The sequence below is a fragment of the Lontra canadensis genome, unplaced genomic scaffold (genome assembly GCF_010015895.1).
Source record: "Lontra canadensis isolate GAN:19392208 unplaced genomic scaffold, GSC_riverotter_1.0 scaffold58, whole genome shotgun sequence".
In the NCBI taxonomy this organism is placed as follows: domain Eukaryota; kingdom Metazoa; phylum Chordata; class Mammalia; order Carnivora; family Mustelidae; genus Lontra; species Lontra canadensis.
Window position 1 is genome coordinate 11,535,411 of NW_022631052.1, and position 26,810 is coordinate 11,562,220.

Below are 26,810 nucleotides of genomic sequence, written 5' to 3' on the forward strand. Positions count from 1 at the left end.
AGAAAGTGAGTCATTCTGGAATATTAACCATGTACCTCTGCTGCTTTATTTACGTATTTGCGTTAATGGACTTTATGCATTTATACTACAGAATCAGAACAAATTGATTTAGGACAAACCCTGGAAGAAGGAGAGGCCATCAAGCCCTACCGGCAGGACAGACAGCTGGGTGCGCCCACCCAGGCCAGTTTCCCAACGTGCCTGTCAGGGTGGGGGTGGGACAGTGTCCCGCAGACACGTGCACTCAGAGATCCACTAGATTTGCACACAGGTGTTCGGACAGCTGACATTTTCATGCAGAGGGATGCAAGGCAAGGGAGCACCACCCCCGCTGGGGAGGGGATGCAGAGGAAGGGCCCAAGGGTACCCTCCTGCCTGCCACCACTTCCCCCTCTAGCCCTGCCACTCGGCAAGGGACTAATGTAGTCCCTAGAGTGGCACGGGAAGTAATACCATTCTTCGCTACATAATAAGTAGTTTTAAAAAGGACCCCTGGGGTCTGACTGCCCAGGGCAGCAGCAAGCTGTGTCCAGACGTCTGGTATCCCAGATGCGCGAGGGTTTCCAGGGGCCTGACCCGCCTCCTGGGAGCAGTCCACCGGCCAGGGTGACCAGGCTGGAAACCAGCCACAGCCAGCTCTCTGCGTTCCCCAGACCAGCCCCCGGTCTTATAGCCAGGCCTCGGGTCAGGGGTCAGAGGTGGGGGGCCAGGCTTTCTCAACGTCGGCGTGCATGGCCTGTGGAAGCCACTGACAGTACTCGGCCAGCAGGTCTGCAGAGGGCAGGAGAGAGGACAGTCAGAGCGGCTCTGGCCCCGGGTGCCCGCAGCAGAGCAGAGCCTCCCACCGACCCTCGGTTGCCTCGGTGGGTCCCATCCTGTCCATTTGCGAGCCCTTGGCCACGGGGCGCTGGTGACACTCACATTTGGGGCTTTTCCTCCAAGCAGCCAGCAAGGTCTCCTGGCAGCTGGCCTGCTCGGCAACAAGGGCTCTCAGCAGACTCTCCGTCCTGGGCTGTAGCCTGCAGGTGGGGACGTGGGCTGTAGGGCATCACTGTGCCCAGAAGCTATGGGAAGGGGCGGGTCCCACTGCCAGGCCAGCCTCACCTAAGACGGTGAACAATCTGCCTCTGTCACGCCGGAGGTGCTGGCCAGAGAGAAGGATCTAGACTTGGTCATCCCTCCAACTTCATCTCTTCTCACACTTGACTCTTTCCTGCCTCTGACCCCCCACCCTGGTCCTCGAGCGCCACCACCCAGGCTGCTACCATACACACTGCTCATCCCACCTAGAACCTTCCCCCGTACTTCTGCTCACAGCCCTACCCTGTCCCCATCTGCTTGGTCAGACTCCGCTGGACCAACCCTACCCCACTAGACGTCCTGCCCTGTCCCTTTGTAGCCCAGTCCCCACACGCCATCTGTCCTAGTTAGGTTCTCTCTGGTGACAGCCTCCACAGCGAGCACGAGGACATGCCTGGCACAGAGCAGGTGCTCCAAACTGCCGGGGCAACGACTTGACCGGCAGGGGCCCCTGGCTCCATGCCCCCACCCTGAGTCCCAGGAGACCCTGGTGGACGTACACGCCTGCCTGCTTCCTGTGGGTCAGGCCCCCTGCACCAAATAGGAGGTCGCCTTAGGAAGGGGCACGTGTCTGCTTGGAGCTGGGTGGACAGAAAGCAAGCAAAAGGGAGGGGCAGGGATAAGCAGGAGAAGGTTGTTGGGAAAGGGGGTTCCTGTGCAGGCAGGCGGCCCCCAGGGCTCGTGTGCAGGACGTCTCCTGGACACCTGGACCTCAAGATGGGCTGACCAGAGTCTCCCCAAAACCTCAGAACATGACCTTACTTCCTTGTTTGGGAGGAAGATCTTTGCAGATGCAATCATCTAAGAGGAGCTCATACTGGACTGGGGTGTGCCCTACATCTGGTGACTGGTGTCCTTACGAGAAGAGAAAACCCAGAGCCAAGGAGGCACAGCCACGTGAACACAGAGGCAGACCTTGGAGGGATGTGGTCACAAGCCAAGGAGTGCCCGGAGGCACTGGGAGCCGGAAGAGGCAGGAAGGACCCCCGACCCGCGCCCGTCCAGAGCCTGCACAGGGAACTCAGCCCTGCTGAGCCTTCATTGCCAACTTCCGCACTGTAAGGCTGTGACAAATCTATTCCTGCTGTTTGGTGGTCATTTGTTACGGCCGGCCCTGGGCGCTAATGTGGGCTCCCTTCCCCACCACGTGCCACCCTGATGCTCCCAGGGAAGCCTGTACCTGGCCCATGTCTTCAGCATCGTGCTGGGGCTGGACAGCAAGCAGCCCCGGTAGGAAGCCAGCTTGGGGAAGACCTGAGGAGAGACCACAGGACGGGATGAGGGGTCCCGGCTCACCTTCTGCCCATGTCCCCAGGCAAGGGAGCAGGGGAGCTGCTGGGCCGCCTACCTGCCCTTCCAGCAGAACGCGGGCGAAGTGCTTGTAACAGTCGATGCCCTCCGGGAAGTCCACCTGCACCGGAGGGAGCGGCCACCCGACACGATCTGGAAGGCAAGAGCCTGTGAACAGGGGTCTGGGATGGGTCCCCACAGGCCCCTAGTCCCGTCCCTGAGCCCCGGGTCCCGCCCTGTGAAAAGACAGAAGGCCTGAGGTGACGGGGCCCGTGACCTCCATTTCCAGGGCGCACCGTGTGGGACCATGTGTCTGCTGGCACCCGAGGCTGGCAGAAGTCAACCCTGACTCACAGAACACGCTGGCCCGGTGACACAGTACCCGCCCCTTCTCCGCGCAGTAGGTCGGGGGTGGCTCCTCCAGGGGCTTGTCGAACTGGCAGTAGGAAGGCAGCAGGACCGGGATCCACTGGACCTCCACAGCCGAAACACCTGGGAACCAGGAAGAGAAGGGCTGAGGGGTCGCCGTGGCACTGCTGTGGAGGGATGCCAGGGTCCCCCCCACCCCCCAACCAGGGTCCCGGTGACACAGCTCACCAGAGCCGCAGAGGGTCAGGCGAGGAGCTGGCCACTAGCTCGGCTACCTTTCATGTACATCTTGGTGGTCTCCACGATTTCCTGGTAGACCACGAACTCGGGCAGCTCTTGGAAAAGGACGGAGCTGGGGTGGATGAAGACGGGGTCATCGAGGAGAGGCGTCTGCAGAGAGATGGGGGGCAAGTACGAGTCCAGGCAAGGCGCAAACAGCAGGGAGATGAGCCCATGTGAATTCGATTACATGCTCCGCCTGAAGGGCAGGAGTGTGTGTGGTCAGCCCAAGGTGGGGCCCCACGCGTCTGTACGTGGCCACGTGTGGGGCAGGTCTGTACGCCGAGCAGCAGTGAGCCCCGCGGCTGCACCTGGATGACGGGGTGCCACGTGAGACAAGCCACACATAGACCACTACTGTGAAACATCCAGAATGGACACATCCGGAGACATGGAAAGCAGATTCATGGGCCAGGGAGATGAGCAGAAAACGGTGAGCCCCTGCTAACGGGCACGGGCGTCTTTGGGGGAGGCTGACGATGCCGTGAAGCTGACTGCGCCTGTGCCCACGCAGCTCCGTGGAGACGGAAAGCCACGGAACTGCACGCCTTAAAGCGGGGAATTGTAGGGTATGTGATTTCTCTCTGAATTAAGTGGTTACGAAAATAGAGTTGGGGGCAAAGCGAAGGCCCAAAGGAAGATGGGGCCCCGCCGCACACCCTGCCCTGATCCTTGGTGGGGACTTTCCCAGAGGTTGCAGGCACTGTGTGTGAGGAGGAGGGGCCCCCAGCAGCCCCCTGCGCTCAGGGTGGCAGGACGCCAGAAAGATGGGGAGGGCGGGGTGGCCGGGAGCCTGGGGAGGAGATCAGCCTGCTTACTGCACCGCACCGCACCGCACTCCCCACACCGCACTCCCCGCACTGCACTGCACCGCACCGCACCGCGCTCCCCGCACCCGCCAACCTTGTAGGCGTTCTTCCACGAGTCGTCCAGCAGGTCCTCGCTCTGCACCCTGCGGGCCAGGTGGTCACCCAGGCCGGCCACCACGATTTGCCGCAGGTAGGTCACCTGGCTCTCAGACGGCGGCTGCATCTTGGGGTCCACGAAGAGCCCGGCCTCGGGGCACACGGTATTGACTGCGAGGAAAGCCCGGTATGAGGACAGTAGGACCCGCGGTTTCCTCTGCCCTGACCTTCTGGAAGGTCTCACACCACTCCACGTTGTGGAGCTCCAGACCCTCCTGCCTCCTTGCTTTGGCTCCTCTCCACCGAGGCTGCTGGGGGAGACAAAGCCCTCAGCTGCCTGCCCCAAGCCCATGTTCTTCTCCTCCTTAAGACAAACCCCAAGTCCTCAGCAGGCAGCAGAGGAAGGAGCTAAGGGAGAACCCGCTGGGTGGGCAGGGACCATCCCCTTGGCCTGAGTGCAAGAGCACGTGTGCCTGGATGGGACCCGATGAGCGGGGTTGCAAATAAATCTCAGCGAGTAGGTGAATTTGTCATCCCTGGGTGTGCACAGCAGGGCGAAGACTGTCTCCCCTCAAGCTTCTGCAGGGAGCCGAGGCAGGCACGAGATCAGGGGAGGCCTCACCCTTCCGCAGGGGCGAGGGGAGGAGGAGGAGGACAGTCTGAAGCTGTGGGAGGGTATAAAGGGGAAGGGGGCTTTGGGCCCTACAGCTCGGGAGGGGACAGAGCAGGGAGTACGGGAGGCTCAGACTTGGAAGGAAAACTATGTCTGTTCTGAGATTTACCGTATAAACCTCCTCTTGTCTTTTCTACAAAACCTTTGGCAGAACACATGTTGTTTAACATAAAGAAAGAGAAAAAAGCAAAGAAAAAGAAAGGATGCAGGCCCAAGAAAAGAACGCAGAAGACCTCCACCAGCTCAGCCCAGGGGCAGGAAGAGGGGGACCACACTGTCAGCTGCTCCCTGACTCCCCAAAGGGGGCTTCCACTTGATACAAGGGAGGGAACCCAAGATGGGACTACAGGGAGCTCAGGGGCTGCTGCAAAGATGTAGCGAGCAGCAGCTCCAGGACCGTCCTAGGGATGTTACTAAGGAAAAAGGAAAAGAAGAGCCCAAGGGAAGGCCTCATGGGAGGGACTGCACGTTACCCCCCCTCGGCCCGCAAGGCCCAGAAGTGGCCAGGACCAATTCAGGGGTTATGAATAAATCTCAGCGGGCAGGTGAATTTGCAAATGTGGACTCCGCGGATAATGGGGATTAATGGTACGGGCTTAACGCGGCTCAGAACAATTTTCATCGTTAACAACAGTCAAGTTCTCTGCCGGTGTCGCCAGAGATGGGGGACCTGGGGAGCCGCCAGAGGCTGGCACGGGGGACGCCACCTGCAGTGGTCAGCTGTCCCCGCAGGCGCCGGATCTCCACCATGGCCTTGTACCGAAGCCCGCTGGCCTCACAGAACTGGGGGGAGCAGCCGGAGTACTCAGAGGCTCCCACGGCACCTGCGGAGGAGGGGGCACTCGTTTGCTGCCCTGCCCCAGGCCTGCCGGACCTCCGCCACCCCTCCAGGCCGCAGGGGGCACGCACCCAGCAGCACCATGATGTCTCCGAGCTTGAGAGAGGCACCCTGCCCCGCCCAGATCCTCTTCATCTGGGCCACCCGGGCCCGCTTGGCCTTCAGCCCCGCGAGCTCATCGTTGCTGGCCGCAGGTCTGCAAACACACACACCCCCCCACCCGGGCTACTGCTGCCGGCCTGGCCGCCCTCGGGGCAGCAGGGGCAGAGAAAAATCCCGGGGGGAGCCACTGACTAACATGGTTAAGGTCTTGGACTCAAAATTCACCACCTGTAGCCCAGGAGACGAAAAATGTGCGTTCTCCTAAGCCAGCTGTTCCACGTCTAGAGACCTGATCACGAAGAATCCAACAACCGAGGAATCATCACAGTGGCTACACTGCTTACAAGTGACTACAAAAAGCCCCGAATGCTGCTGTCCCAGCCACTGAGGGTGGCCTGGGTCAGTGATCACTGTCGCGGCTCCCCGGCCCGTAGAGAGGAGCCAACGCCGGGGTTAGAGCATGCGGCAGACACAGTTTGGAGCCCTTAGCTCGTGTTAACTACTTTAACCCCGACAACAGCTCCATTATTATTTTTGTCTCACCCCCATTTTCCAGATGGGAAAGGTGAGGCCCAGAGAGGTGAAGTCACCCCCTGAAGCCACACAGCCCGGAGTAGCAGAGGGAGATCGGAATGCAGGGGGTCTGGGCCAGAGCCTGGGCTCCTGGTCATTACATGCTCAACGGGCTCCCCAAGCGAAGACCGGACTCTGCAGGGCTCCGAACACGGCTGGGTTCAGAGAGGACGAGCACTAGCATGAGGCCACCCGATGTGCCAGTTACTCCCCCTGGAGGCCGGGCTCCCGGTGGCCGCTCAGCACAGGGCAGCCCCCGCTGGCCTGAGCAGCGCCCCCAACTCCGTGCCCACCTGTCCAGCTCCTCGAACAGCTCGCGGACAGTCATGGCGGCCACAATGGTGATAGCGTAGGGCAGACAGCCGTGTTGCCTGCTCAGCGCCAGCATCTTGGCGTAGCGGGGCGCCACGGGGAACGTGGCCATGGTCCTGCCCAGCGCAGTGATGGGGCAGCTCAGCCGGGACCTCTGCAGCTGCTTCATGCTGGAGAGGGATATGCGGTGAAGGGGTGGGGTGGGGGGTGTCGCGACTCAGCGGCCCTGGTGCTCAGGGCAGCTCAGGAGGCAGAGGGCTGAGAACGGGGCTGGGCACTGGCTCTCGGCTCCCCCCACCCTGACCCTACCTACCTTTCTGTTTTCTGGGGCGCCTGCAGGGCACCGAGAGCGATCAACAACTCCTCGGCGGCCACGAGGGCCTCCACAGAGGGAGGCGTTGGAAAGGGGAAGTTGATGACCTGGGCCGGGGGAGAAGTGGGGGGGCAGCTTGAATGCAGAGAAGCAAGCACAATGAGTGCGGGGGGCAGCACGGCAGGTCTGGCAGGAGGACGGCGCTCCCGCACCTGTCCCGAGACCACTCGCGGCCCCCGACACTCAGAAAGGACCCCAGGGGCTCTCCTCGTCCGTGGGCCAGGGGAACCCCAAGTGCCCCCTCCTTCATTTATTCGCACGACCGTGCGCTCGATAGCATGCACTGAGCACCTCACCCGTGCCCCGGCCATTCTCGGCCACAGAGACCAAGAAAGCAGACACGGGCTCTGCCTCAGCAGCTCAGCAGGAAGGCCGCAGGTGACCCGGGAGCGAGCACGGAGACAGGTGCAAATGTACCCGCACAGCAGTGGGGGGTGGGGGGCCGGGCTCAGGGACAGTGGCACCTGAGAAAAGGTGACCGACTCCAGACACGTGTTCTAGCAAATCCGCACACACCCGCGTCCACAGCTGCTCTGGCACTCACGGCCACAGGTGGCGACGACACAGGCGCCCATCGACAGGGGAACGGCTAGACAGTGCGTGGCTGGGCCCCAGGATGGAGCAGGACTCAGCCGGAAAGGACTGAAGTGCGGACACATGCCACCAGAGGGGTGACCGTTGAAGACATTTATAGGAATGATTCCATTTACATGAAATGTCCAAAGCAGACAAAGCCATGGAGACTCGGGGTTGGGGAGGAGGGATCGGGAATGACTAGGAACGGGCCCAGGGTCTCTATCTGCCTGCACCACGCTCCCTGGAGCAGCAGAAAGATGGGGGACCCCTGGACAGGGGCATCGTGAGGATGCTGCTGTCACTAGAGGATTGAGTCAACAGAACATTCTGGAAGCCCCAGGACAGCAACAGCCCGCTGTGCCGTGGGCAGGCGCTCTGGGTGTTGGGAAGGGTGCAGTCCTGGGGAAGCAGGGGGTCTCGGGAGCCGGCCGTGCCGGGGGGAGCTGGGTAGACACAGCGCGCGGGAAGCTCTGTGGGGTACGGGCAGAGCTGGGGCCGCCGCTGACCTTTTCAATGTTGAGTGCTTTCATCTGAAGGGTCAAGTCTTCAACGGGCCTCCGGGTGATTTCAGGAGGAGGAAACTGCTCAAAGTCACCAAAAACTGCAGACGAATAGAGCCTGGGCCAGGAGAGGTGCCAACGTAATGGAATTATTGTATCAATAAACCAAAGGGAACTCAGCCAAGCCACCTGCCACTGGATCTCCACTGGGCCCCAGACGAGGACAGGCACGTGCCCCCACGCCCCACCCACTGCCTTGTGTCCCTCCCCCGTGGTGTGGACTCAGAGGGGTCAGCCGCCACGTGAGGGACGGAGAGCGGCGCCTGGAGCCCAGTCCCCAGCAAACAGCAACCACTGTCACTTCTCCCTAGGTTTTTGTGCACCATTTCTCAATTTCCTCTTTTCATAATTTGAAATATCAACAAAACCAGCAATAAAGCTATCAAAAATTAATAATAGGACACAGGCTGCGAGAGCACACTTGCCAACAGCACCTCTAATGAGGCTTTGCTGTCCAGATTAGGAAAAGAACTCTTTCTGCTCCACGATAAAGGACAAGGAACCCCACCAAAAAGCAAGCGAGAGATCTGAAAAAGCATTTCTCCAAAGAACACAAATAAATGGCCAAAATGCACGGGAAAAGACATGCAGGGTCACCAGCCATCAGGGACACGCAAACCAGGATCGACAACGTGCCACCGCAGCACACTTCCAGTCTTTAAAAAATGGAAAACTAACAGGTATTGGTGTGAACATGGGGCAACCAGGGAAAACTTCCATGCACGGCGGGTGGGAGGGCCACGCGGTGTAGCGGCCGGGGGACACAGCGCAGCGGGTCCCAGCAGGAGCAGCGTAGCGGCCACGGGACCCAGCAACCCCTCCCCTGGGACAGACCCAGGGAGATGGAGACACACATCCAAGAGTGGGGACAGGAAAGGGCGGTGATGAGAATACTGGGAACGGGCTGTGGAGACGCCACACACCGCCAACAACACTACAGCCCCCAGAATGGCAGGCTTCAAAACGGTGACATTTATGGTAGGTTCATTTCACCACCACGAAGTTGTTGCAAAGTAACACGAAAACACAGCCGCTACAAGTCAGTCACCTACTGAGTCAGTAGCCAACTGAGCACTAACGAGGCCCCACAGAACCTCCCAAGGACCGTCTCCGGTGGGACAGTACCCGCTGCAGCCTGGGGAGGGGACCCCTGTTCTTTGCTCCATGCTGGTGGCTGCTGCAGTGACCCCCTGCATCACTGGAGAGGCCCAGGGAAGCCCACCTGTAGCAGTGGCCCGGCTCTGTCCGGCCCGCTCGGCCCGCCCGCTGATCGGCTGAGGCCTGGGACACCCAGGTGACTCGGAAGGAGGACACGCCGGTGACACGGTCATAGTGCCGCTTCTTGACCTTCCCACAGTCCACCACGTACTTGATGCCCGGGATGGTGAGGGATGTTTCGGCCACGTTGGTGGCCACAACACACAGCCGTGTCCCCTCTGGGGGAGGCTGGAAGACCTGGGATTATGGGGGTGGGGAAGCAGCAAAAAACCACCAGAATCAGGAAAGAATTTGTGTGACAGATGGGTGGTGGGGGGGTGGGGGAAGGGCCAAGAAGCCAGGAAATTTCTCTTGATCACAGAGCAATCAGCCAGGCTGGTGGGACCCCAGAGGTGGCGAGGGTGACAAGCCTTCTCCTTGCCTCAGGTCACAGTGCTCCTCAGCATAGACGCAGGGAGGCATTCCCATTCTCCGAAGAGTTCCCAACACCCTTCTAAAACTGGGGGTGTTGATCAAACCACTGATGACAAGGACAACCCGGGGCCCGACCTGCCCTTCTCCCAGTGCCCTTTGAGGGGCCCCAGCCAAGCACCCACCCAGCATCCACCCCAGGCCCCAGGCTGTTGTTACCTGCGCCTGCTTCTCCGGGGCCAGCAAAGAGTAGAGCGGGAGCACGTGGAGGGGGAGCGAGGCGTCCGGCTGCTCACCTGCCAGAAAGCAGAGGCCCGCTGGCTCCCCCACACGCCCACGGCAGGTGCCCACCTCATCTGCCCGGCGGCCCCCGACCTGTTCTCTACGCTCTGGACAGCACAATGAGTGAGCACAGTCTGGCTCGGAGTCAGAGGCTCCACGATCCCCACCCCATTCCCAGTGGGGAATGCCGCTTCGCTGTATGATCTCCTCAGAGGTCTGGCCACCAGATGCCCTTGGGCAACCCCACGAGGCCCCGGACTCCTCTGCCAACAAGGGGCCCTAGAACTGGGCAGCCCTCCCAGCCAGGCCTGAGGCCTGCATTTACCCAGCAAAGCCAAGCACCCCCATTACAATTAACACTACAAATATTTGAGGTTCTGCTTTGTCAGGCAGTTGAAAGAGCTTAGCAAACAGTAGGCACAAAGCGGCAGAAAGCCCAGCTCTCTTGAGGCTCGAGACAAAGACGTCTGGGCCTAACAACGGGGCCTGGTACATAGCAAGCGCTCAAGGGACACCTGCTAAATGAACGACCGAAAGACCATGAGTAGGGGCCCTGCCCGGGGCACACCTCCATCTTCCCTGTCGTCCCCCAAGTCCAGGTCAAGGTCGGAGCCCAGGGCCTCCTCCTCCTCCTCGTCCATCTCTGCTTCCCGGTCCTCGTCACCTTCGCCTGCTGGCAATACCGAGTAGCTGTCCAAACTGATCTGGGGCAATGCCTACGGCAAATAAGACGTCAGAACCACAGACTGTAGGAGTCGCAGGTCACGGGCAGGAGAGACAAGCATGTCAAAGTGCAAGGCCCCATCCCCCGACCCAGGAGCCAGGAGGCCTCAGGCAGCTCCAGCAGCCCTCCTCGCTGTATCACTGGGGCTACCCATAGGACTCCTCTCACACGGATACAGGCCTGCTGTGAAGATGGACTCAGCATGCAGGAGGCACTTAGAGTACTGCCCGGCGGGTCCCAAACCCGCCGGGGGTTAGTGACCTCCAAACAAGGATGCTGTTACCCATGCATCCATGACGACAACATGGGGATGCCTGGGGAGAGCACCCCCCTCCCCGGTTCTGCAGGCAACACCAGGGACCCCGTGCCCTCCCAGAGCATCTCACAGGCCCTGCTCAGGTGCTTAGGGCTGGCCTTCCAGAAGCTTCCTCCTGGCCCACAGCACAGGGAACCTTAAACATTTCAAATCACAGCCCACCCTGCAGCCTCTGACCAGGAAGAACCTCCTTCCACTGTAGGAATGTACGAGACCCGTGCTGCCCAATACTGTTGCCAGCAGCCCTAGGTGGCTACTGAGCCCCTAAAATGGACTGAAGTGACTAAGGAAATGAATTTTAATTTTACTTTATTTTAATTAAATTAGCCTCCACACAGCTACGTGGGGCTGCTGGCCACCAAAGAAACAAGGCAGCTTCAGAGCCCGGAGCTGCACCCCACTGCACAAGCCTCTACATACCGCCACCAGGGCCCTCTTTGCCCTTGTCCTTGACTTCTTAAACTTCCGCATCTCCTCCACTGAATCTTCTCGATCTTCTTTCTCCGCAGCAGGAGCAGATTGAGGAGAAAGACATCTTGAGGCCAGATGCAGGCTACAAGGACTCTGTTCGTCCGTCCGGAGTCAGGCCGCTACGCCGCTAGCCATGCCCGGGGAACAGGAGGGCGGGCAAAGGCACCGGCTCCCGCGACAGGGAAGCCGCGAGGCCGGGAGGCTGAGGCTGACCCCCTGCCGGCTCCCAGGGCCCAGAGCTCCCGCGTTACCTGGGGGCCTGCGTCGGGTGTGTGGGAAAGCTCTCCTCAGCCTGCGGCACAGCGCGTGCACCTCCGCCTGCCCCGTCAGGAACACCAGGATGCCACCTGCGCCAAGAACGAGACACCCCGCTATCCGTGCGCTCACGGAGCAAGCATCGTCTTTCCCATCCGCCGAGAGCTAGGCGCGAGGAAGAGCTGGTCACAGCAGCTGAGACCCAGGCCAGGACATGTGACAGGGAGCTGGAAAGAGCTGCACGACCCGCTATTTGACCCCCCGGGCATGGGCACAGAAGACCAGGGAAGAGGGACGCCACCCAAAGCCCGCACGAGGATGCTCACGGCGGCTCTACTCACAAGAGCCAGAAGCCCCGAATCTGCACCCTGGGGGTTCGGAGAGCGGGTCTGGCCTGTCTGGTCCCCAAGGCCTCACCTGGAGGCAGCATGCGGTGGATCTTGCAGACCTTCCGGAAGCACTCGCCGCTGTAGTCTTCTAGCGGGGTCCGCTTGTTGAAGTGCACGGTCACCGGGAACTGCCGGGACTCCACCTGGGATGCACCCCAGGGGCGCCCCGGGGCCATGCACTGAGCCTCTGCCACAGCCTGGCGCCTCCCACCTTCCCCGGCCTACCCGCCCTCGCAGCTCCCTAACGACGGCCAGCACTCACCGCCCGGAGTCGGGCCTCCACCGGCAGAGAGGCCCCCGCCCATGCTCAGCCTCCGCCAACCAGGCGTCCCACTGTCCCCGCCACCAGGCCCTGCTTGCCCCCGTCCGCCCAAGGCTCTGGCCCCGGCACTACCTTGATGACGGGCGGCGGCTGGGGGAAGAGCCGCTGGTTCTGCATGAAGTCCTCCACCCGCAGCGTGGCTGACATGATGAGCAGCTTTAGCGGCACGTGCCTCTGGGGGACAATAAACCCGGTGACGACGGCCAGAGCCCTGGTGTGGGGACCCTCGGGAGACCCTTTCACCACAGCAGGCGGGCGTGGCCTGGGGGGGTTCTACCTTGGCCCGGAGAGCCACAATGCGGGACAGGAGGCCGATGAGGATGTCCGTGTACACGCTCCTCTCGTGGGCTTCGTCGATGAGCACCACCTTGTATCTCGGCAACAGGAAGTCCTGGGGAGGGGGAGGGGCGGTGTGGTGAGGCTGCCAGCCCAGGCCCGAGCCACTCCAAGGTCATGCACACCCCAAAACTCTCCCACCCCAGGAGCTCTTGTCACTGCTGGCACGGACCCCGGAGTACCTGGCCTGTGACCTCGGGCAAGTTCCTCTGCCTCCCTGTGCCGGGTTCTCTGTTCCTAAGTTGGGGCAACAGAACCCACCTCGCAGGGTCACAGGGAGGTTTCCGTGACAATTACTATCTGTAAAGCGCACAGCCTGGGGCCCGGGGCACGGCAGAGAAACTGCTGGAAGAAGGGCAGCTACCACACATTACAGCCCCGCTTCCCGAGCCGGGCGCTGGCAGGGTAGGGAAGGCAGGCAGGGGACAGGAATGAGGAGGTGGCAACAGGGGGGACGGAGGGTGCTGGGACAGCAGACGCCACAGAGAAAGGAGCCGTACTCAACTACATCACAGCCACATTCACAGCCACTTTCCCAGTGACCGCAGCTGGCATCCCGGTGGAGACAGGTGTCACCTCTGCCCTGCCCAGAGGTCCCTACACAGGTGGACGTCGCGCAGCCAGCAAGGAGTACACACATGGCTGAGGCACGATGTCTGTGAACCAAATCACAGTAACGTGAGTCCACACATAATGAGCACCTGCCTGCTGTTGTGCTGAGGGGCTCCTGTGTGTCATATCATCTCTGCTTCAAAACAATTATATGAGTCCAGGCTTTCAGATCAAGAAGCTGAGGCCCAGAGAGGTTAAGTAACTTGCCCAAGGTCACACAGAGGTGCTGTGCCATGCAGTGCTTTGCCGGTGGTCAGCATGCCAGCGGCTCACTTCCGGGGGGGGACACGCAAACTCCCCAGCCCAGGCTCGCTGGCCTTGCTTTGTGAGACGAGAGGAGCAACTAACCTTCTGGATTTCCTTGAGCAACACGCCATCCGTCATGAACTTGATTCTTGTCTCCTCGGTGACATTCCCTTCGTATCGGATCTGGTAGGAGACGACCCTGCAGAGATAGGCAGGCAAGGCCCTGACCAGCTTCAGCCGTGTGGTTGCACCACACCAGACAGCAGAGGCCTGGCCTGCGCTCTGTCGCCAATGTGCTGTGGAGGGAAGGGGGACCGCCGCAGCCCTCTGGAGGATACGCCAAGCAGAACCGGACCTCGGCTGGAGTGCGAGTTGGACCATCAACTCTGGAACCCTTTCAGAAGAGGACGGGAGGATGCTCCAGAGTTCCTCCGGGCTTAGTCATGGTCAGGGTATTATGTTTAAAATGTCCACAATTGTGGCTCAGTGGGTTAAGCCTCTGCTTTCGACTCAGGTCATGATCTCAGAGTCCTGGGATTGAGCCCTGCATGGGGCTCTGTGCTCCACAGGGAGCCTGCTTCCTCCCCTCTCTCTCTGCCTGCCTCTCTGCCTACTTGTGATCTCTGTCTGTCAAATAAATAAAATCTTTAAAAAAATAATAAAATGTTCACGATAAAAAGCGAAAAAGGATGAGAAAAGAGAGCAAGTCTGTATGTACAGTCATTTTCAATGTATACTGTTTGATGCGACAGGAAGGACACAGAAGGGCGTGGGGAGTAGGAACCATTTCTGTCAAAGTCAGACGGGAAGAAATACAGACAAATGCACGCAGCTCCTTGTCCGTGCCTACAACTGTCTGGAAGGATCCACAGGAAACACGCTGGGGCACCTCCCCCATCCCCCCATCCCCCCATCCCCCGCTTGCATGCCGGTCCTGGGGTGCAGGTGCTGCTCTGTCCACGTTCACTAACAAGCCAGATGAGGGCCACTCTACATGCTTCGGTGCTTTCTCAGCTTTAGACCACACTGGATGTGCCACCCCTTCAAAGCCGAAGGCCACAGTCTAGGCTGGGGCCAGGCAGGCGCATTCTAAACGCGGCCCCGAGCCAGCCTCAAGCAAGCGCTGTGCTGGCTTCGTTCTGTCGTCCAAATCACGTCCCACAGCCTCACTGGCAGCAGACGATCCGCGCTCAGGAGCTTCGCCTAAAATAACTCGCCTGCACGAGCACTCATCGCTGCCCACCTGTGTCCGGCCCCCTGCCGCTCTGCTCTGCCCCTGAACCCCCAGAAGGGTCCTCAGCGCCCTGTGCATGAAGGGAGCCTAGGGCCTGGATGCCCTGTCCGTGCTCTGCGGCCCCCATCCCAGGATGTCCTGCTGTCCAGGGGACGTGAAGCCTTCCGGCACGAGCAGACCCCCGTGCTCAGATGCAGAAGCAACACTCCCACCCAGCGCCCTCGGGACGGACAGGGCCCACCAGCAAGGCCAGGGGCCCACCTTCACCCCTCCCCCAGGAGGCAGAGCCCTCACCTCTGTGACAGATTCATCTCCTTGGCCACTCGCTGGGACATGGCCACGGCGGCCACTCGGCGGGGCTCCGTGATGCCGATAATGCTGTCTTCACTGGGGGAGGGAGAGCACGGCGGGCGCGTCAGTGGTGCTCGGGCCCGCCTGTCCATCCCCAAGCCGCCCACGGTTCCACGTCAGGGTTCAGCGTGTGGAGCGGCCCTCTCGGTGGGGGGAGCGGGACGGGCACCAGACAAGGCACCTCCAAACAGCACGAGGGAGCGGCCCCCGGTCAGCACACAGCTGCTCCAGCGCTCACGGCCGGTGAAAACCAGCAGCTGCTGCAAAACGGGGCGCGGGGCGAGCTGGCCCTCAGCCAGCAGAGAACGTGCTCGACAACAGCCTGCCAAGGGCACAGGGGCCGGGTTCCGGGCTGTGCAGAGAACAATTAACGTAGTAAGCTGCTCTCCTTAGGAGGACCAGCGTACTGGGTCGAAGGTGGCTGGCGTCCAGATCAGAATGTCAGGAGGGCTCCTGGTCGCGTACCTGGGCTGTCTGCACAAACAACATGGCTGCTGCTGGACCACCTGCTTATCTTCTGGGCACCTGGGACTCAGGGGCGTCCCGGGCAGAGGGTGCGGAGGCGACCACAACAAACACCCCGCTCCCTCTACTGGGAGAGGGCTCTGGAAGCCCGTGGCCTGGATCCGCCAGACTTCACCCCATGTGCCTCTCCCCTCTGCTGGCTGTGTTCTGTGCTCTTTTGCTCTAGTAAAACACTCACGTGTGCAGCTACAGGCTGGGTCCCATGAGCCTTCCCAGCAAATCCGTGAAGCTGGGGTGGTCTTGGGGACCCATGATGCACACACAGGTCAACAGTGCCAACAGGAGGCGACATCAGCAAACACACTGCCCCACGTGCCAGGGACCGATCTAAGCATTTTATGCAAATTCCCTCCGTTCACCTACATAACCTGTGAAGTAGGTGCCATGGCTGTCCTTACCTCAGAGCTGAGGACGCAGAGGCCCAGAGAGGTTAAGGAGCTTGCCCAACGCCACACAGCACATAAATGGCAGAGCTAGAACTAGATCCGTGGGAGCTTGTGTTCGGAATAACTTTTGGGGATCACAGCTCCACTGTCACCTGAAGAACCCCCACCTGCTGTAGCCTGCTTCGTAGAGAAACTGCGGCACCTGCGTGGTCTTCCCGCTGCCAGTCTCCCCGCACACGATGACGATGGGGTGCTCGGCCACGGCCTCCATGATCGCTTGTTCTTCGGCGAGAATGGGCAGCTTCAGCCGTTCTTCCTGGCAGAAGAGAGAAGTCAGTGCTCAGGGAACAGGGGTCGGCAGGACTATCAAGGTTGACACGGTTTCTGGAAAGGTGTCCATGGGCACGTGGATGCCGCAAGCTTCTTAGCAGGTCGACGACGCCCTGCCACAGGGGAATGGGCGAACCCTGACCGCCGAGGAGCAGGACACAGAGCCACAGCCCCCAGGAGACAGAGACGTGGGCGGGGTCCTTCCGGGTCAGAGCGGAAGTTCTTGGGGAAGGCTTAGCTGGTAGAGAGGAGCCCCCCTGAGGCACAGCAGTCTCGGCTGTTGCCGGGAGCGGGGTGGGTGGGTGGGTTTACATTTCCATCTGATCACTCCAGTAAACAACCCGGTGCTAATCTTATCCCAGTCAAGGACCTGCCACCAGCGATTCCTCCCCTAGACATGTCCTCCAGAGCAGTGGCTTTATGATTTTATTCATTTGAGAGAGTGCGTGCATGAGCGCCAGGGTTAGGGAGGGGGCACAGAGGGAAAGGGACAAGCAGACTCCCTGCTGAGTGCGGGGCTTGATCCCAGATCCGTAACCCTGAGAGCACCACCTGACTGCAATGGAGAGTTGGAGGCCTAACCGACTGGGCCGCCCAGACGCCCCCAGAGCAGTCACTTTCAAACCTTCTTTCCTACAACCCACCCACAGAACAGGTTTTATGTGGTAACTCATGACACACACGCACACACACACATACACGCACGTACAGTTGACCCCTGAACAACACAAGCTGCATTTGAAGGCAACGAATCCACTTCCTTATGCACAGATGTTTTCCCTGTAAATGAAGGACAGGACTAAGAGCGCCTGGCTGGCTCCGTCAGCAGAGCATCTGATGCTCGATCTCAGGGTCACAGGTTCGAGCCCACATTGGGCACAGGGATTACTTAAAAAAAAAAAAAAAAAAAAAAAAAAGGTACAGGACTAGAAATGTGTTTTCTCTTCCTTATGACTTCTTCACATCTTTTCTCTGGCTTGCTTTATTGTAAAAATACGTTACGTAACACGTACCACACAAAACACGAATCCGTCGGCTCTCTCGTGTTATTGAGAAGGCTTCTGGTCAATGGCAGGCTTTTTGCGGTTAAGTTTTTGGGGAAGTCAAAGTTGCGTGTGGGTTTCTGACTGTGCAGGGAGTCAGTGCCCCAACTGCCATGTTGTTCAAGGGTCAACGTTTCCCATACTGGAAAAGTTTTATGAACCACTGCTCACGTTCACTCTCTGAAGCACGCTCACGTTAAAAAGCATCCCATTCTATTTCTATTCTATTTGCTTCCAAAGCAGAAAGTGCTGGTCATCTCATGACCCATGACGGCTGTGACTGTCAACGTGCAAACACTGCCCAAGAGAAAATGTTGCACGTGTAAGGAATACTTGAACTGTACTCTATTCACACAGTGGGACTCGACACAGCAGGGGGGAAAATGCCCCCCCAGGCAGATGAACTTTGGCTCGTGCATCAAGGTGCATACATAAAGCTCAGAAACATAAAACTAACAAAAAAGCAAAAGGCAGGGGGAAAAATGACATGAAGTCGTTTATAAAACCAGGTAAATTTAAGTAATAAATGGCTTGGGAACATGTATGTGGATAAAGACTAAGAGGGGACGAAACCGGAACGGGGCAGTAGGGACACCTGAGGGTGGAGCCAGGGTCCCGGAATGAGGGTGGAGCAGGACCCCACACGACCACCAGCTATCAGATGGCACTGGGTTCTGACTTCACCTGGAAGGAAATCTAGGGGCGCCTGGGTGGCTAAGTCGGTTAGGTATCTGACTCTTGGTTTCAGCTCAGCTCATGATCTCCGGGTCCTGGGATGGAGCCCTGCACGTGGGGCTCTGCACTTGGTGGATAGTCTGCTTGGATTTTCCCTCTGCTCCTCCCCTGCCTGCCTCCCCAACCTGCTGTGAGTTCTTGCTCTCTCTCTAAATACATAAAATCTAAAAAAGATTCTTCTGGGGCGCCTGGGTGGCTCGGTGGGTTAAGCTTCTGCCTTCGGCTCAGATCATGATCTCAGGGTCCTGGGATCGAGTCCCGCATCGGGCTCTCTGCTCAGCAGGGAGCCTGCTTCCCTTCCTCTCTCTCTACATGCCTCTCTGCCTACTTGTGATCTCTGTCTGTCAAATAAATAAAGAAAATCTTTAAAAAAAAAAAAAAAAAGATTCTCCCTCCCCTCTCCCTCTGCCCCACCCCCAGTTACACATTTTCTCTCTCAAAAAGAAAAGTCAGCCAGCTTGCCCTAACTATATGTAAGGACATAAATGCACCTGTAACTGAAACCAGTTTCAATAAATACTACTTATTCTTATGTAGAACATAGCACTGGCATTTTCTTTCTTTTTTTTCCCATTAAAAAAAAAAAAAAAAAGAAAAGGAGCTGGTCACATCTCCCGGCTTCCACAATACAATCTGTGGTCTGAAACTGACGCTCTCGGGCCCAGGAGGCCTCCTGCCTCAGGGACTCAGCTCGGCGGTTCTAAGTGTGGGACAGCCCCTCTACTCCGCTCCCGGGGGTTCTTAGCACTTGCCCTAGATGGCTTCCCGGGCCCTCCTGTTCTCCCCCTTCACGGCCCCTGATCCATTCCGACATGGCTCCTGTCCCCGTTCACAACAGTGTGGGGTCCCCACCCACGTCCTCTGCTGTGCTGATAGCCGGAGGCTACAGAGCATCACACTTCCAGGGCCTGGCCGCCGGCACACGCTCGGGCACCGAGGTGGAGGCCCCCTGCTCCCCGTGCCCCCGCCCCGTTCTGCAGATGAAGAAAGGGAGGCCCGGGAATGGGCGAGAAAGTGGTGGAACCAGATGTCCACTTCAAGTCAATGAACTGCAAAGCCCATGCTCTTGTCCTGGTGAGTGGCCACCTGGGCCAGGACCCACAGTCAGAGGCCGAGGGTGATGGTGAGCCGGTGATGACAGAAGCAGGTGACACCCGCCTCCACAGCCCTGCCCCTGTGCGGGCCTGCTGTAGGCACACATGCACACACTCCCGCTCGTCAGTCTCTATGACAACCCCCCCAGGTAGGCAGCTGTCCCTGCTCCAGGAGAGGCCGCTGGGGCACAGGAGGTAATGCGACCTGCTCGAGCCCCAGGGGTGTCCCCACCACATCCTCAACCCCCCACTGTGCTAGCCTGAGCACTCATCACCAACACCAGAGCAGCAAACCTGCATTTCGGGGGTGCGGTTCACAGGGATGAAGACGGCGGGCTTCGCCGGGGGCCTGGCCAGGGTGGAGGCTGCTGCTGGAGGTGCCGAGGTAGTTCTGGCCAGACAGGCTTGGCTACTGGGCCCTGGGCTTCCAGTGCCAACCCCTGGTGCAGCTGGCAGTGCCCCGGCTCCAGCCTTCACCGGCTCAGCGACAGGGGCCTCATCTGGTTCAGACTCTGCTGAGGACTCATATTCCTCCTCCTCCTCTTCCTCCTCCGACTCTTGGTGATAGCGCTTCCGGTTAGCCCCGCTGAGGCTGCTGATTTTCTCCTGCCCCTGGGCTTCGATCTTGTCAGACTTCCTGCTGGGACAGCCAAAAGTCAGGCACGAAAGCCCTACAATGGTCCAGTCAACCAGACACAGCTCTGTGTTGCTATATACCCCACCAAAGCCAGGATTCAAAGGCCATACCCCTTCCCACCCCAGGGCCTTTGTACTTGCCGTCCCTCCTCCCTGCACTTACATTCTCCCTCACTTGACCCAAATGTCACCCAACGGGGAGACCGGCCCATCTCCTTTCACCCTTTCCCTGCTTTATTTTCTGCCTACTGCCTGCCAGCACTAGACACAGATGTAGTCAGTTGGTTCTTGCCCATCTCCCCACCATTAGACTGTAAGCTTACTTATTATTCTACTCTTGTGCACCCCTCTACCCCCAGGGCCTAGAGGAGAGCCTAGGACATAGTTTGCACTCACAGCAGCCATAAATTCACACAGTGCTTAAGACCGGGACTCTGCCCTGCAGGAAACCCCATCGTGGCTGGGTGGAGAAACCCTGTAGCCGCGGTCCTGGGAGCCTCAGGGCCGCTGCCCACAACTGTCCTCTGTCCTTCCACCACTCGAGCCCTCCCCCAGGGCACTGGCAGGGGGCCCGGCGCACTCACTCTCTGCTGTGGTACATGCGGTCCCCCGTACCCAGCTTGGATGTGGTATAAAACAGTCGCAGCTCGGCTTCCGAAACCTGGACTTGGCTCAATTTCTGCAGCATCTCCACTCGCTGGGGAAGGAAACAAGTGCATTAGACATCAGGCAGGATGACCCTCTCATTGGACAGGAACCGAGACTCTACATCAGATTTTGGCCTCGCGAACAACTGGTGTTTTTAACCTAAAGGTCACGTTACGAGTGTTGCGCGGCGGTCCTGCCTCCCGGTGAGCAGGATGGCTTTCTTTCTTTCTTTTTTTTAAATAGATTTTATTTATTTTATTTTAAACAACTTTATTTATTTATTTATTTAACCAGAGAGCGAGCGAGCCCAAGCAGGGAGAGTGGCAGGTAGAGGGAGAAGCAGGCTCCACACGGAGCAAGAAGCCCAATGTGGGACTTGATCCCAGGACCCTGGGATCACGACCCAAGCTGAAGGCAGATATACAACCGACTCAGCCATCTAGGCGTCCCCTGGAGTGGCTTTCTATACCCCAGGATGGAGTGTGGCGCCAGATGGACCAGGCTGTCCCTGCAGTACCGTGTCCGGAGAGATCATCCACCATCCGGTCGCCCATCCGAGGGAGACTGAATAAAGGTGGGCCTGTGTGTGCAACAGGGCGCTCCCCGGCTGTCTCCCAGGGAGGGGAGGCTCTGCTGCGCCTGCGAGTGGTCCCCGCACTGCCTTCAAGACAGCAGCATGTGGGGACAGGGACAGGTGGCCTCCTTCCCCTGGTGAGAGACTGAGTTTTGTTACTCTTGAAATCGCGTAGATGCACTTTTATACGAGCTTCTATCTGTGTACTTTGCAATCAAGAAAAGGAAAAAGCAGGTGCAGAACGCTGGGAGGAAACACAGTACAGGATTTTAAAAGAGGACACCCCTGAAGGAAAGGGAGCCTCCCTGTGCTAAGGGCGCCAGGGACTGAGTGTCAGGGCTGTGAACAGGGGACCCCGGGTGGTGACCTCGACAGAAAGGCATATGGGAATCGCATAAGGTCTCCAGACTGGGGTTCCTTGGTCTCTGCGCTGCAGACACTGTGGGCCAGAGAATGTTCTGCTGTTCTGCACATTGCAGGCCGTGTGGCAGCGTCTCACGCCTCCACCGGGTGTCTCCAGACACGGCCGGAGGGCCTCTGGGGCAAAACTGTCCCAGTTGCACACAGTTGCCCCAGATCCAAATACCATTTCCAGGAAATTCAGAAGGGCAAAGGGATGTGCTTAACTTTACCACAGAGATGAAGTTTTTAAAATGCAGACACTGGGAAACTCTACGGACAACCAACCTGATTTCCTTCAACAAATAAATGACAAAGGAGAAAAACAAAGGAGGTGGGGTAGGGGAGCATTTATGAAACAATTGGAAATTCGACCACTTACTGGATAATTTTTTTTTTGGATATTTGATATTTTAAAGAAGTTTAGGTCTTGTGGTTATCTTAAATGGTCCTTATTTTAGAGATACAATTGGAAATATATATGGAAAAAATGTTATGCATGGGGGTTCGAATGGTCCCCCCCCCCAAATATGCCCATGTCCCAGAATGTGATCTTATTTGGAAAAAGGTTTTCTTCAGATCTAATTATGTTAAAGATCTCCAAGTGAGTTCTTGCATTATTCAGGTGGGTCCCAAATTCCAAGACAAGTTTCCTTACAAAATACACAGAGAGGAGACTGCCATGTGAAGACAGGGGCCAAGACTGGAGGGACGTGACTACAGGCCAAGAATGCCTGGGGCCACCCCAAGCTGGACAGAAGGAAGGCTGCCCCCCAACAGCCTTCATAGGGACCCTGACTTCAGACTCCTGGCCTCAACAGCTACAACAGAACACATCTCTGTTGCTGTAAGCCACCCAGTTTGTTTCAGCAACCCCGGGACCTAGACACAGATTTCTGCTACCCGGGCTTTGACCCGGGAGGTGGGAAAGTGGCCGGCTGTGGAGATGACTGGGGGACCATGGATTGACAGTTGCTGTGCTGGTGACAGGTACACACTGAGTTTAGTGCACAGGTTTTCCATTTCTGTAGATGTTTGAATCTCCCATTACAAAATGTGTTCCTTAAAAAAGTATGAAAGGAGGGGCGCCTGGGTGGCTCAGTGGGTTAAGCCTCTGCCTTCGGTTCAGGTCATGATCTCAGGGTCCTGGGATCGAGCCCCACATCGGGCTCTCTGCTCAGCAGGGAGCCTGCTTCCCCCTCTCCCTCTGCCTGCCTCTCTGCCTACTTGTGATATCTCTCTATGTCAAATAAATAAATAAAATCTTAAAAAAAAAAAAGTATGAAGGGAGAAAGTTGATTCTCCAGAATTAAGTTAAAAAATAAGTGACACAAAATGATTATGTCAAAAAAGGAAGACATGAGCGTTCTAATGGGCTGACTGCCCCGTTAACAAACATCCGGCCTCAAGAAAGCTGGGTGCATCCAGACTGACGGAGACTGGAGGGTCTGCAGGCTCCCGAGCTGTGTCAGGTATGGGGGCTGCTGGCCACAGAGGCCATTTGAATTAAAATTAAAACTAAATCACATAAAAAATTCCATTTTCCAACCATACTAGCCACACATGCCCAGCGACTACTATATGGAATTGTGCAGACACAAAGCATGCCCCCCTGTTCTGGAAAGTTTGACTGGACATTCGTGTGGCAGAGATCAAGCCGGGGACACAGACCCTGTCTCTCCCCAGTGTAGGGAGCCGTATGCTGACCCTGATGGAACAAGCGTACCTGGCTCTTTTTCTCCTTCTGTTCTAAGATTTTCTGCAGCGTTTTCCGCTCTTTCTTGGTCAGAGGCTTCTTCTCCTTCTTTGACAGTGGAGGGGCTTTGGGCTTCTTTTTCTTCTTTCCCGGCAAAACAAGTGCGTTGCTTGCATCAACTCCTTTCAACGTGTCTTTATCTGGAAAGACATACATGCCTGAACCCCCAGCCCAGGGACCAGAGACCACAGAGGCCTGCGGTCCTCCAGGGTCAACGTTAATGCCATGTTCTCTGGGGGGGGCTCTGTGTCTCCTCTCATGGGCACCCCCTGTCCCATGTGTGATCCCCCCAATGCCCACACAGGAATGGGGGTGCAGGCCCGTCACCGTTCCCTCAACTTGTCTGCCCAGCACCCACCACACGTCAGACGCCACGGTGAGTGAGAGCACCTCGTCATGGTGGTCAGGGGAGGGCAGCGAGGGAAACTGCTGCAACAGTGCTCCCCTCAAAACGGGGTCGTGCTTTCTGTGGACGTGGGGTCAAAACTATTTCCATAATACTACAACATTATCCAAAGCCTCTGCTGGGCACTAAATGCTGAGTTCAAGCCATAGCTACTTTTTTTTTTAAAAGATTTTATTTATTTATTTGACAGGTCGGCAGAGAGGCAGGCAGCAGGTTCCCTGCCGAGCTGAGAGCCTGACACGGGGCTCGAGCCCAGGACCTTGAGACCATGACCCGAGCCCAAGGCAGGCTTAACCCACTGAGCCACCCAGGCGACCCCGTATCTACTTTTCAATGTCATAGTTTGAAAGTACCCAATCTAGACCCCAATTCAGCTACCCTATTACTCAACCTGTGGCAGCCCGTTAGGGAGCACCTGTCCTGCCTGCCATCTAAGGCTGCAGCTGCCACCCCAGGGCTCTGTGTGGGCTACGTCTGACTCCCACTAGCTCTGCCCGCCAGCTTTCAAGAGTGAAAGAAGCTGTGTCTCCTCCCACAAGCATCTGAGCTCCGCAGCGCGGAGATTTAAAAAACAGAAAGAACTCTCCTGTTATGTCCCCTACAACAAACAAATCATGGCACACAGTGGGCGCTCCTATCAACAGGGAGGAATCTAAGCAGAAATGTCTGGGCTGAAAAAAACTCATTCGGGGGTCACTGGCAAGGAGATTCTAATAGAAGCCAGAGAAAGAGATGGGATTGCTTCATTTTCCTGCCCACATTCCCCATGTGACTAAACTAGGGCTTAGGGCTCCTGGCTGGCTCAGTCGGAAGAGCGGGGGACTCTTGATGTCAGAGTTCGAGCCCCACGTGGGGCGTCGAGAGGACGTAAATAAAACTTAAAAACTAGTGCCGGACTCCATAGGGGAGAAAGCCTTGGGATTGTCCCAAATTCACCGTTACAATTAGACTGTCACGGTGTCCCCCTCTGTGGATCATCTGAGAGGGGGTTCCTCCTAGTCCCCCGCCCCAAAGTCTCGGAGGCAGGACGCAGGCCAGCCCGGGCCCAGCGTCCGGCCCGGACGCCTTACCCTCTAGTTCCAGCCGCACGGGGGGCGGCTCCGGGGGGCCCTTCGAGGGGCCGGGGGTCGCCTGCAGGCGCCCCTTGACGTTGTAGCGTCGGCGCAGCTTCCCCATAGCGCCCAGTACCGCTCGGGTTCCGGCGGGCAGGTACAGAAACAGCCCCGAAGCCCAGCCCACGTGGGCTCCCAGACCCTAGGCTCAGGCCGCGAGACTTCCGGGCTGCGTTCTCGCGAGAGCTGAGGATAACCGAGCCTGGGGGCGGGTCTAGGGGCGGGGCCTGTGGAAAGGCGGGCGGGGCCTGTGGAAAGGCGGGCGGGGCCAATTTAGAAGCGGGAGCGAAGCCTGAGGTCGCCTTAGAGACCTGAGTTTAAGCCCTGAGTGCTTCGCGCCTGGTGTGGCTGAGTCTCTAAATCTGTTATTTGCTAATACTAATTTGGGATTGGGACTGTTTAGTCGCCTTTTAAAATATAACCCCCCCTGCAAACTTCTTCCCTTTTGTTTTTGCTCATCTGCACTTTCTGATATTCCTGTAAGAGACGTAATTAGTTGTGTAGTGAAAAGGCACAAATGTTTCCATTACAGGGCAGAAGCACTAAGAGAAGAAAGCATCCATTAGGCAGCTTTAAACTCTCATTACCCCATCACATTATCTGCAGCGCACTCGGAAATAATGTATTTTCTGGATCCTGTAATTATCTTGCATATAGAACAGTTATAGTGGCTTTTTTTTTCTGTTAAAATCGTTCATTTGTTAAGGGCAGACATTTAAAATATATTATGGGGGGGGAGGCACTAGGGTTTATTTTGGAATTTTAAAAGGAACCTAGAAGGAGATCTGGCTGCAGAGTAGATAAGCAGTAAGTTATTGAATGTAGGAATGAATGAATGAATGAATGAATGAACGGAGAGTGTGATTACATAAGCTTCCCTCCTGCCCCCCAAAAGAAAAGCAAAAACAAAATGACATACGTGCACACACACAGGTGGTGCATGAGGGGACGTAGGTAGTGTATGTGTGAACATATTTATAAAGTTATATATTAATTTAAATGGATTTTGGGGGGAAAAGAATAATTAACATAGCAAACCTCTGGTTTTGTGGGTTTGATAGCTTAGAATGATAGTGGTCTGCAGTTTTCCCTTAAATATCTCTAAGTAAATAAAAAGCGTGTCCATTTTAAAGCTAAGTAGGTAATAATACATTCTCCTGTGTTTTCTAAAATATTAAATACCAAAGGATTATCTCCAGAAAATATAATGAAAAAGACCTATACCCAACAACATAGCTCTCATAAATATGTTGAAAAAGGAGACCAATCACAGAAAAGCATACTCTGTGATCCCATATACATCAAGTTCAAAACAGGCAAAATAAATTCCCTAAATTTTGGAGGGGAAATAGTGAGTGGCAGAGGACAAAGGGAGCTTTCCCGGGAAGCTGGTAATGGTCTGGGTGCTGGTTACCTTCGTGTGTTGTTTGTTTAAATTCATAAAAAAGCACCTTATGATTTGGGTGTTTTTCTGTTTGTACGCTATACCTCAGGAAAAAAGTTTTCCTAAAAAATAAGAACTTAATGTGGCCAATTAATATGCAAAAATGTCACCAGGAATCCAGAGAAAGGTAAGTTGAAAAATAAGATACAATGTTTCACTTTAGGCTTGGCAAAGGTTAAGTTTTATTTTCCTGACTGTCTCAAAAATAATGTGTGGTTGGACACAGTTTGTTTCAGGCCCTTCTGCCGCATTTGGTTAATGATGGCCCTTCAGTAAAATCAGTCACCCTCCTACCCTTTTATACCATTTAGTTATTGAAGAAACTGGGTCGTTTGCCCCGTAGAATGCTCCACATTCTGGATTTCGCTCAAGGCTTCTTCTCATTTTCTCCTCCAACCCCCATATTTCCTGCAAACTGTAGGTTAGATGGAGAGGTCAGATCCGGTGAGGGTTCAAAGTGTTTTGGCAAGAATCCATCCTAAGTGGGGCAGGTGACTTCCTGCTACTAGGGCCGGGCGCGCCCAGGTCAGGACGGCGTGGCCTCTCCATTTTCAAGTTCTGCCGCGACCAGTCAGCCCCCTTCTGGGTTTCAGCCTCCTGCTGCATCCATCATTTCACTAACGGG

The 26,810-nt window shown here is 56.9% G+C and overlaps 1 protein-coding gene across 1 annotated transcript; it reads right to left on the bottom strand.

The window, feature by feature from the left end:
- Window positions 1-407: 407 nt before the first annotated feature.
- Window positions 408-24,831, bottom strand: DHX37 (DEAH-box helicase 37). The gene is made up of 27 exons (XM_032876494.1): window positions 24,700-24,831; window positions 23,194-23,363; window positions 20,431-20,543; window positions 19,505-19,847; window positions 16,176-16,324; window positions 15,041-15,133; window positions 13,615-13,711; window positions 12,596-12,709; window positions 12,391-12,492; window positions 12,025-12,139; window positions 11,604-11,699; window positions 11,302-11,384; window positions 10,410-10,557; window positions 9,779-9,855; window positions 9,153-9,385; window positions 7,877-7,988; window positions 6,735-6,841; window positions 6,403-6,591; window positions 5,506-5,630; window positions 5,304-5,420; window positions 3,922-4,094; window positions 3,015-3,129; window positions 2,725-2,862; window positions 2,429-2,523; window positions 2,261-2,334; window positions 922-1,019; window positions 408-771 (listed from the first exon to the last, which is right to left on the bottom strand). The coding sequence occupies exons 1-27, from the start codon at window positions 24,803-24,805 to the stop codon at window positions 686-688; spliced, it is 3,468 nt and encodes a 1,155-aa protein (XP_032732385.1). The 5' UTR covers window positions 24,806-24,831; the 3' UTR covers window positions 408-685.
- Between the last annotated feature and the right edge of the window lie 1,979 nt (window positions 24,832-26,810).

Coding starts and splice junctions, on each gene's coding strand:
- DHX37 (XM_032876494.1), bottom strand. CDS start 24,805: ATGGGGAAGCTGCGCCGACGCTACAACGTCAAGGGGCGCCTGCAGGCG. Junction 12,140..12,390: donor AGCCGCCGCCCGTCATCAAG/GTAGTGCCGGGG, acceptor GGTGCATCCCAG/GTGGAGTCCCGGCAGTTCCC. Junction 7,989..9,152: donor GAGCCGGGCCACTGCTACAG/GTGGGCTTCCCT, acceptor CTCCTGGCCCAG/GCTCTATTCGTCTGCAGTTT.